At 33.1% G+C, this 12079-nt stretch overlaps 1 protein-coding gene across 4 annotated transcripts in view; it reads left to right on the top strand.

Moving 5' to 3' along the window:
- Positions 1-11687, top strand: part of LOC112690274 (UPF0769 protein C21orf59-like) — a 44424-nt gene extending 32737 nt beyond the window's left edge. For 2 of the 4 annotated variants that reach the window (XM_025564250.1, XM_025564251.1), the window contains exon 6: positions 2812-3222. In XM_025564250.1, the coding sequence (XP_025420035.1) occupies positions 2812-2928 (117 nt within the window). In that variant the 3' untranslated portion in view covers positions 2929-3222. Of the gene's footprint in view, positions 1-2811; positions 4491-11481 lie in introns of those variants that run through there. The other 2 variants (XM_025564249.1, XM_025564252.1) reach the window with 2 other exon arrangements.
- Positions 11688-12079: the final 392 nt, after the last annotated feature.

The raw sequence follows: 12079 nt of genomic DNA, 5'->3' as shown, positions 1-12079 counted from the left end.
AGTTGACATAATATATTAAATGTATTTATATATGCACGCATAGAATATCTAATTAATGGATGGTTATTATTGCTTTTTTATTTCCGTTTTATCACTGATATCGTCGGCGATGAAGGCCTTGATAGAGTAGAGCTAGTCGTCGTAGTGACGCGGTCATGGTGGTAAGCGTCTTTTTGGCTTTTTTTCTTTTCTCACCGACTTGCCAAACATATATACAGTAATTTCAATTCGGAGTGCGTGTGTGCGCGCGCGCGCACGTGTGTGTGTGTGTGTGTGTGTGTCTGTGAGTGTGCACGCGTGTAAGCGTGTTCGTAGTATCTCTTCGTGTGCGTGTGTATATCCGTATATATACGAGTGTGCGCGTGCGCGCGCCTGTTCGTTGCGGTACGGGACACAACGCGCGCGGCCGGGACACCGCTAGACGGCGCCCGGTCCCCCACCGCACGCACGACGCGCACTGCTCTGCTCCGCGTACCGAGGAGCGTACCGGCGACGTCGCTCCGCTCGATCTCTCGATCAATCCGCCGGGTCGCCGCGCGTATCACCCCGCCGACGAAGCTCTCTCAGTAGCACGTTAACCGTCGTTGTCGTCGGAGCAGCAGCAACAGCAGCAGCAGCAGCAGTAGCAGCAACAGTAGCAGCACCGTACCCGGGCCCCATGTCGTGAAAAACAGAGTAACCGACGACGACGACGACTACGCTGCCGGCTAACTCGGTACGTGGTATCATGTCTGCGTAGTATGTATTTATTCGTATGGCGTTCCCTGTCTCCCCCCAAACAGCTCCCACCATCTTCCCGACGCCGGCTTTCTCGATCTGCTGCTGTCGCCTCTACAACCGACGCACTCCTATGTTCCCGGTTGTGGTCACATTTATCGTAATAATATTCACCGTTCTGTTCGTATGAATGTTTTCCAATTGTTTTCTCTCTTATTTCATAAATTACTAGAGATTTTCTCACGCGCGCCAGTAAACAGTCACCTTTACGCGTTCGTTTTCGATTTTGAGTTTTGTGTCTTATTGTATTATTCGTAACTTGTATCGATCGCGAGGGACGTGTTTTAAGAAAAATCGATCGAGTGTCTTTACCGCAGCATGCGAAATCACATCCAAATCGAAAAGTATGGTACTATGTTTGCATGATAAATATGTATTGGATAAATTATATTTATCAGTTTCTAGTCTTATGGCGTGAGTTCTGTGTCTAGTCTTGAAAACACAAGAATAAATTATGTTCTACGTCAAATTCGTAGTACTTTTTAATATTATTAACATTTTTGAATCTATATAATTGGATGTACCTTAAAAGATGTATTCACATAGTTATTTAAATTTTACGATTTGAAAACAAAGAGAAAATGTGTTACGTAATTTCCATTATTTTTTTATTGATTCCTCATAATTTAATTTTAACTGATTAAAAATAGTATTGTGCTGCAGTGTAGATACGCATACAAATGAATAGGATTTAACAACATTTATATTAAAACTATGTTATTATTTTAGTAAAATATCAAATGAATTAATAATAATTTTAAAATGTAATAATAAATGTCTTAATTACACGGACTGTCATATACTCATAATAAATAACTGAATATATTTAAAAATTAATATTTTAGTAGGTACATATTACGTGTTATATATATGAAAAATTAATATTATAATTTTTTAAATGTTTTATAAATGGTGCTAAAATAAGTAAAAAGCAGAAAAGGGATATTATATTTGATATAACTGATCGACACGTGAGTAAGACGCAAGTTTGAACTGTTGTACTATGCATAGTTTTCGGCGTACCGTACTTTATTTGAAAACAAACGAGGTTCGTGCGTATTTAAAACGTTATGGAAACTCGTGTAACGACGTTATATTGACACTGTCGAGGGAAATTTACATATCGGTGGAGGCTTTTAATTTAGGTTTATAATTTCTGTCTACTAATTTAAACTTAAACTATGAAGCTCGTGTTACGTATTTGTCGAGTAATTTATCATAATATGGGCTCTTGTACACACATCGTGTACCAGCGACGGTGGCACTATTACAGTAATATTATCACAATGACTCTGAAGTTCATAAAAATAAAAACTGAACTGGGTGGGGGGGGGTCACATTAGACACTTTATGACACGTGATAGGACATATGTGTACATAATATTACAATATTATTTTAAAAACTCAGTATAAAAACGGTATAAGTGGCGGTCCGCATAATAAATAACAATAATAATAGTAATAATATAATGTTAATGTTTAACCCAGTCTGACAAATATTTATCGTGTTAATAAAGAGGTGAGTTGAAATTATGGTCAATATTTTAGCATCTAATACATGGCTGCAGTGAACTTTTGCGCGACACCTTTTATTGAATATATTATTATAATAAGGGGTTTTAACACGGAACGGATATAAATATAAACGACGAGTTCCGTTTTACATATTCGACATTTGTCTGTAAATATATATATATGTATATTTTATGTACACATGTGTATATGTATGCGATGCATTTAAGCGATCATCTATCACATGCTGTTGACAGCGTTTTATCTTATTTATACACGCGTGTGTTCTGCTCTCCTAAGTTCATTAGTGAACGCAGCAGTAGGGATGGCGTTAAGCAAATTCGACGTATAACAAACGTGAGCATGAATGTACGTGCAGAAAATATTAACTTTACAGTGTGTATCACCCTCGTACCCCTCACACCCCGCCAGGATCGAGAAAGTTTGCGTTAAAATTGTAATTGCGTCGATGAAGCAACGTGCGTGTGTAAACGTATTTGTTTTAATGATATGCATTTTTAGGTAAAGTGCGTAAGCGGGGACTGTCATCATATTACCATACATCGCGAGAAAATGGATTTAACAAAACGATATATCGTTTCACGGTACTTCTTATCCGGCCATAAACTGTGGACGTGAAGACCGCGTGCGAAAAATAAAAAAATAAAAATTGAAAATATTGAAAAATGCCAAAAAATATTGTAATACAAGTTGTTCAACAAGATGGGGTTTTCATGTAAAATGTGTGCTCAATGTCTTAACTGTAAATTATTTGGACGATAAATTAAGTAAAATAAAGCGGTGGAAAATTAACGAAGTGAAACGATGAAAATAATATTATCATGTTTGCCGGAAAGAGCGTAGTAGTACGGTGCGCCTTCATCACGATTTAGAAAGCCGGGAGCCCATGCGTTTACGCGTCAAGATGAGCTGATGGATGACGAGCCGGCGGCGGATGAGGCGACGACTAATGAAGAGAAAGAAAAGGTGGAGAAAAAGCGATTGGAAGAGCTCCGGGAGAAGGTGCTGTTCTATCTGACCACGTTCTTTATACTGCTCGGTATATTCAGTCTGTTCGTCTTCCTGTTCCTGGTGCCATTCCTCATTGAGCCGGCTATCACGACGATATTCATGGAGTTCGACGAAACGCCAACCACGTGTGTGACCGCGTTCTCGGAGATGCGCGAGGGCGCGTCCAATTGTTCGCAACCGGGCGGTTGGGCGTCGTGCCGGGAGGGCTGCACCCGCGAGATCTACCAGTGCGCGCAGATATTCGTTAACTACTCGTTGCACGGCGATCGGGCAAAAGACTTGAACGCCAGGCACCGGAGGTCGTTGCTGGTCCGTGGCTACAAACCCATAGAACCCGAGCCGGCTACATGGGCATATTCGTACGCGCGCATATTCCCTAACGTCAAGGGCTGTGGTTACCCACCGCATCTTAACTGTTCCGTGTTCCACCAGCGGTACTTCGAAGTGGGCGCCAGCTATCCATGTTACTACAGTCGCGTCGAGCCATGGGTAGTCATCACTGAACTGGACCTGGCCAAGAGCACCAGGCAGCTGATCTACTCGATGGTGTTCCCTATACCGTGTTTCGTCGTGTCCGTCGTGTACGTGGCGCTCGCTTATTTCTGCGTGTACGCCGGTCGCAACCGTGGGCCCAAAGTTAAACGTCGCGTTGTACGGAGGATGGTTGGTGTCGGTGGCGTCGGTTGTGGCAGCGGTGGTGGTAGTGGTGGTGGTGGTGGTAGTGGCGGCGGCGGTGTTGGTGGTGGTGGTGCTTGTGCGAGTTTCGGTTATTCGTCCCGAGCGAAAACGGGTTCGGAAGCCACGCCGTTGACCAACAACAGTACCGCGGCCGCGCCGGCCACTTCGTCCGCTGGCGGCACGGGCACACCCGGCAGTGAACTGCTGTACCGAGACGATGACGATGACGACGACGACGACGATGACGACGCGTCCGACACGTATTACGGTGATCAGCTCAGGTCCACGCTGGCCGTGGACGACTCGTCTGCCGACTACGTTAAGACGCTTCGCTTGTCCGAACACACGCTCAGACAATCAGACTCGAACGAACCTTCTAGGTTAGAGTGGTCCGAGGACGACAACCAAGACTCCGTCAGTGCATGTGAAAGTCTCGACCGGTCCGTTAAATCAAAATCCACCGCATTCGCTCCGTTAACTAATTCTACCGGGTATGGTCTATTTATATGTGTTTTTGTATTTTCTTCACCAATCTGACATGAAAAAATAACTGTATATATTTCTAGGCGCCAAATCAGTTTCATTGCCTGACGCTTTTTTGTACATTCTTGTACTTGCTTAACCTTTATTGTAATATTAATATTATCTTTTAATTATAAGCGCATAATTATCAATGTTCGGTTCTTATACTTTTTTTTTATTTCTCGGCGATTTAATTTTGATTTAAAATGTACGTTTTATTCTGAATTTCATCTTGCACGTACTCTAGGTATAAACAATATTATTTTTATAAAATATTTTATTAGAAATTAATTAATTTTAAATGTTAGTTGAACGTGAACAATTTTAATTTTTAATCGTAAACGTGAAACATTGTTTTCTTGTATTACGAGTATTTACAATTGTTTGTTTTAGGACTTAGTGAATGTATTAATGTAAATATGGATTTGATTTTGGAAATTTGAGGACAGTAGATGGATAAGTATTATAGAACGCCAATATAAACGAATAGTAGTAAAGTCTCAGAAAAAATATAATGCTTGAAGCATTTTATTTTGTTAACTCGGATTATATCATTTTACGAGTAATATGTTACTCGTAGTTATCAATAATGATAAATTCGTCTATGATTTACTTTCTTTAGGGATTTTTACTATGAATTTTGTTGGTTTTTATTTAAATATTTTACAACGAGACTAATATAACCACTGACTAAAGTCTTTGTATTTTCTAAGAATGTGGTTGATATTGGCGCAATAAGAAAATGATTTATCTGGACGTTTTCCAAAAATATTTGCTTTTTCTTTGCCAGCCATTTTTAAACTTATCGCGTTTAGCTCAAAAGGGGAATTCGCTCATTATAGCATTGAACAGACTTTTGGTGGTTTTATAAAGAGAAGTGTCTTTTGAATTTTTAGAACATCGAAGTAGCATGGTAGATTATGAAAAACGATTTATTATATTGTTGTGAATTTGCCAAATTGTGTAATTATTCAAATGGATAATCACACAAATATTTTTGCAATAACAAGATTTTTTTTTTACTATGACTTTAGTTATTTTTCTATAATCTGAAATGTTTTTCTTTCAAAATATTCTATTTTATTTTTTATAATTTTTTTGAACTGTCAGTTAAACGATTACGATTTCGATTTATAATATTTGAAAATAATAAAAATAAATCTATAAGTAGAATCTTCAGGTTTTTATTTTTGAAGAAATGTTATATATATTTGACCTCAGTATTAACATATTTATACTATTTGATGTGAGTCTTTTAATTATGCCACATCCTGAGCCCTCATTGAAGGTGATACGCTGTTTAGCATTTTAATCAATACAGAAGAATGGATTCGGAAAATAGCTTTGCTTATCGAATAGAAATAATTTTTTGATTTAATTCCTTTTCAGATTACAATTATTCAGTGTTAATTTTTACGAGTCAATAAAAACAAGTATACGAATTATACGAGTACTATATTGAAAAAAAAATATTTACATATAAAATAATTTATTGTTAATATAGTGTTATTTTCTAAACATTTTAAAAAGAAATATTTTTATTGTTGGTCGGAGCACGTAGTATATTCCATACATATAGACCAAAAATCGAAAGTTAATTTAATATAATTTTTGTAACCAGATTTTAATTTAAACTAAATGTACGAATTTCTCATATTTTCCTTTACAACTAACAATTGGGAATCCGATTTTTTATTTTTCCCCTAGAATTCATAAAAAAACATTTGATTATTACAATTTTTTTTATAAAAATTGTAATATTGTTTGTCTTTATTTTAGATATTTTAGAACTATAAATAGAAAAAACGTTTCTTAGTTGTCCTAGTCAAGACGTTAAGAAATTATATGTGGCACTGTGGAAAAAATAAGTTCTAGCGAACTAAAATGTGTATGATCAAATGATCAACAAAATCAATGCATTAAATATAGGCAACTATATAGAAAAATATAATAAATTTCTTCTACAGAATATTTTATTTACTACTATTTTATTTTTTATTACTATTAAGAAAAACAAAACACCACTAAGTATTTTATTATAAACAGATTAAAAAAATTAATCAATTGGAATCATTTGAAGGTTCATTTTCACTAGCGCTAGATTTTGATTCATTACTTGATACTAATTTTTCGGTGTTCAATAAATAAATAATTTCTGGGGGCAATTTAGTGATAGATTTTTTAGGTTGAGTTCTTAATGCTTTTAAATTAAGGATTATAATATTATGTTGTGTTATATGTCATATGTTGTCTAGAGTAAATTAAAAAAATGTATTGTTATTTATCTGTGGATTGAATGGTATTCTTTACATTAAATATTGTCTTCGTTTTTGACTTTTTGGGCTTCCTTTAATAACTGACAAATCAAAATATACTAATGAGCCGTACATTAATATTTTGTATTTGCATGGAGGCATATGATACCAATCATAAAGCTTAGTATACAATTTAGCAGTTTATGTTGCGTAATTATCAAATCGTTTGTGGTTTATTTCCGAACCACTAGACATAATCGTTAAAGTGACAGAAAATTAATTTTATTAATTAATATAAACTCCGGTTATTTTAGAAATCTTTTTCAGTATTTTTAAAAAACCTACGAGCAACATTTTCAGTATTTAATATCCTCATTAGTGATACTTTTAGTTGAAGCGGCTGATTATAATAGCATACAAGTATACAAAATCATAATGTTACAAATGTGTGTGTTTAAAACAGACTTTATCGAATTTATCGTATCACTGACGAAATTGCCATTTCATTGAAAAAAAATAATTGAGTCCTAGAGTTTTCTTAAATATACCTCAGGCCTTCGGCCATATGTGTCACGAGGATTTCTTCTATTCAAATTGATGCGTTTTCTTCCTGTTCCCTATTATATAATCCTAAAATCTTACTTGATTATCATACAACATATTGATTTGCAGTGCTGTCAATAATTTTGAATGTAATCAGTACGTTCTGTATGCATAAGTATGACAGCTTTATCGTACATTTTAATAATTATGTCTCGTGTATAATTAATAATTATTAATCACGGAAAAGTGCCTACTTTTTATAGTGTGTCGTAGTATATATCTCGGAATGAAAATTATTTGATAAAATTGAATTGCATATTGTTACACGCGAAAATTTGAAATTACCGTTTAAATTATAGAGATACTGCACTTTCATGTTATATTATTATTGTATTACAGCTACTCGTAATTTAAGTATACGCCGTCACACGTGACTCTTCCGTCAGGCACGTAAATATGTACTTATATGGGGGAGGGGGACGATTACCTTTCTTCAAAATTATTGGGGCTTAAATAATGTACAGTAAAGTAGTATGTACAGTATATCTTAATTCGTGTTTATTAAAATACGATCTTTGAGGGAGGGTGTGATCGCTTCTATCCCTCTCTTAAATGATGTACCTGTCTTCTTACGTTAATGTCTCAAAACACTATGATAAATAACATTTAACTTACTGTAGCCAGAGTTTTAATAATTAACAAGATAGTTATGTTCTTATTCCCCCTAATTTTTTTTTAATTTTCAAAGATAACTTATTACAGACATTTGAAACACAGTTATAGCTATAATAGGGAATAAAAAAAGTTATTTATGAGTGGGTATATTTGATTTACTTTTCTTGGTAAGTTCTAGTGTGTGTACTTGTATTTTATCATTGTTTCTATTCAATATTACTACATTTACACGTGTAGGATATACGATGAAAAATTAATGGATAATAAATAAACAATAGTGATCTATTGGAAAATGAGAGTGTTATAATATGTTGGTCAGATACCGTTTTTGTATTTCTTGTATGTAATACTTATGCATACAATACATTAATTATGTTATCCGACGTGCAGTTTTTATAGCACGTTAATTATAGTTCTTGTATTATTATTACAGAGGATATATCGATAATCGTGTGATAATTGTAAACATCTTTTTGATGTTAAACATTGTTGTATAGGTACTTAGAATTTAGAACATTCCTGATACATTCATGAGCGTTTTTCTCGCCACTAAATTTTTTTCTTAATCGAATCGTTGAGCATTACAAAATACCATTGCATTATGGCAGATCGGTAAGATTTCCTATAAAACTTTTTTCTATCCACGACTTTCTCACGCTATCGGTTCTTGGCGGTTGTTTTTGTTCCGGCGAGACCGATCAAAACACATTAGTTATTTACTTCCCATTGGTTTGTTTTTTAAACAAATTAAAAAAAAAATATAATTTTTTTAAATTTATTGTATAACTATAGTCACCGCACTTTATTATGTTCAACTGAATTAGTTTTAAGTAAGTTAATTATTAATTAATTTAAAATTATCCGAATATCTTTTAATACAAGATAAAATATGATATACTAAGTATTTTGTATTTTTTTAATTGTTTTGAAAGTAAAAATGTATAATTTTTTATTATTTTTATTATTTTTTAAAAATGTCTAGACGCACAATTTTCTATTAGTTGGCAGGTTAGAAATACTCGTAGTTTTAATATATTTACGTTTCAATTACTATGCTTACATAATTCTCTTTTAGGTTATAATAATTATTTTTACTTCGTTTTTGTTATTTATTTTATTATTTATTCATATTATATTATGTAGTACGTATTTTACATTTTATATTTTATGTTTTATACGTGGAAATCATTTTATTTACACTTTATTCTCAACTCATGTATAAACAAATACACGGTGTATCAAAAGTCTCATCCAATTTAAAAAATTTATATTTATATTAAAAATGAAAATATAAGGGTGAAATAGAGTAAAATATATTCTTAAAATAGTCAAGTTTTATTTACTTTGGTTACAAATGTTTAATATGACTCCCACCGGCCGTCCGACACACATATATGGTAATCAAATTCTTCCCAAACGTTGTTGATCATATCTGGTGTCGTGGCATTAATAGCATCTTCGATTCTGATTTTAAGCTCTTCCAAGTTTGTAGGTAATGGTGGTACATACACTTTATCTTTTATGTAGCTCTATAAAAAAAAAAATCACACACTGTGAGGTCAGGGGAACGTAGTGGCCAGGGATAAACTTCGAATGAAACTTTGTCGAACATGCTCAATGTTTTCGTTAGAGGTACGTTGTCGACCTGAGCGTTTCTGTGCACATAGACAACCACTTTCTTAGAAAGTTTGGTGCCAACGTCGAATGCTTTGAACAGTAGGAACTTTAGTTCCCTAAGTTCTTCGAAAATCACGATGAACGATTAATATCGACTCGCATTTATTGAAACGTAGGACGCAAAACGCTTTCTGTTGCGGAGTTGTCATAATGAACAAAATAATGGTTCCTAGTTCACTAACCATTTCGGTACCAAATTTATCAATTAGATAACTTAAAATAAACTTAGTTATCTAATTTTTCCATTAATACATTGGTCATTAACCTGCGATTAACCGTTGCTGAACTTTATCAGTTCGTAATTGAATGAAGACTTTTGAAACACCGTGTACTTCAAAATACCTATGCATATTTTCCGGAAATCGATTTATCTTTTATGTCCGTTAAAATTTTGATTTGGTGACTTTTACTTGTTTGACGTCATTTTTTTAGTATTTTTTTTAAATTTAATATAGCAAAGGCAATAAATTTAAACGTGCCTTCCAGTATCGTTTGTTATGGTAGCTGCTTTGTATAAGAAACTATTTTTATCTGCAAGATAGTAAGGTAAAATTGACCAAACAGTTTGTGAATTGACTATGGTACGAGTCGAAAATTGTAGAATAAGGGAATGGCTTTGTCGGGGCAATGAGATGAAATCGTTGAATTTCCAATGAATTTCCTACACGCGGGCGCATGATCTTTTTTCATCTGTTCACCAAGCACCTCAGAGTTGACCCAATGACCCAATGACCCTTACCAATAATCAATTCATGATATTTACGCATTAGTAAAAATATGTTCGTTGTGTACGTAATATAAATAATAATCATTGAATAAACAAATATATTTCTTTGCGTTATCTCCAATAGATTGATACGCATTATATCCATGAGGATTATTGACTATATATATATATATATATATATATAAAAAAAAAAAAACGTTATAAACATAATATAAACATTTTATTTTGAAATCTTATTTACTCGATCATTTTGTTTGAAAGTTTCGTGTAGCTTCTATTTAATCTCGTTTCGATTTATATATATATATATATAGTTATTTATTTTAAGTAACTAATGGTTTTTTTAATTTATTTTTTTTGTTAGTTCTTTAAATTACTTGAAATTGCTTCGGTGATATGATCATATTATTTACATTTATAGAGATAAAGTATATCGCTATAAAGCAATGAAGTATGAGAAGTTCAACAAATTTAAAATAACAATACGATTTAAATTGTTTATTCGAACTTCCATAAAAATGAATTCTTCGGTATTGATTTTTTTTTTTTTTTTTAACTTGGTTCATTTTAATTTTCATCAGTAATTGACGTAAAAATCATTGTTTCATTTTATTAAAATAGTCATATATTCAGCGTTTAATATTTAAGTTTTTTTCCCTTCGTTTTATCCAACGATATCTGGGCTACTCATGTATCATATAAACATTAATTACCTAAACTTTTTTTTTTTTGCAAAATTATATTGAACAGAAGTACTTAAGCGTTTAAATAACGTTTAAATTCAATACTGTTTTGAACGGACATCAAATAATGACGATGACGTGTAACTATTAATGATAACATGCATTGGCAGCATTTATCAAAATTAGCCATTAAATTTATTTTGTATGTGTCATACGAACAGAAACAAGTTATTAGTATTGTTGGTGTAGTGCAAGGTTGTCTGTAACGATGAAAAGTTTACCAATTCAGTAGTTAATTAAATATATTTATGTTTTACAATTTATTGTAATTGAAATATAGGTACTTCAGTGGTAGTGTGTTGATATTTTTTAAATGGCAATCTATATATTTATGTTTCAGAAACTTGACCAAGACGATGACGACGTGTATCTTAACTCCCCCTGGGCCGACGGCGGAAGTCTGAAAAGAAATTTGCATCATATTGATGGTATTTCCTGGAAGCCCAAATAATGACTAATTTATTTTGCGTATTGTTGTTAATCATAAACCTACACTACATTTACCTTGTTATAAAACGTTTAATTAAATTTCACTCAAATTAGTAATTTTCCGCTGCAAATTTACATTTTGATTATTTGTACTAGTTTGTCTATATAATAATAGTATTAGGATTATATACACACAAAGACACACACTTATACATCATTTCTATCGCGATTATGGGGCCAGTATTTCAGAATTCTATTGCTACCTTGCTGAATGAGTAGTTTGAAAATAAAATGCCGTGTACAAAACCAATTGGCAATTTTTTTTCTGAATGGTATTTCATCATATTTTTGGAATTTGTTGATGTTGTTCATTATAATAATATTTCTTTGCCATTATCATAGTTTATATGATTTTTATTTTTATGTATAAGGCCTTGTATTATCAATAAACGTTTAATTGATGAATATCGTTATTATTGAAATTGGTTGATTAAAATAATAATAATAAT

The sequence above is a fragment of the Sipha flava genome, unplaced genomic scaffold, assembly GCF_003268045.1.
Source record: "Sipha flava isolate LNK unplaced genomic scaffold, YSA_version1 49_pilon_pilon, whole genome shotgun sequence".
Classification (NCBI taxonomy): domain Eukaryota; kingdom Metazoa; phylum Arthropoda; class Insecta; order Hemiptera; family Aphididae; genus Sipha; species Sipha flava.
The sequence above is the reverse complement of the archived record's forward strand: the minus strand, read 5'-3'. Positions and strand labels throughout refer to the sequence as shown.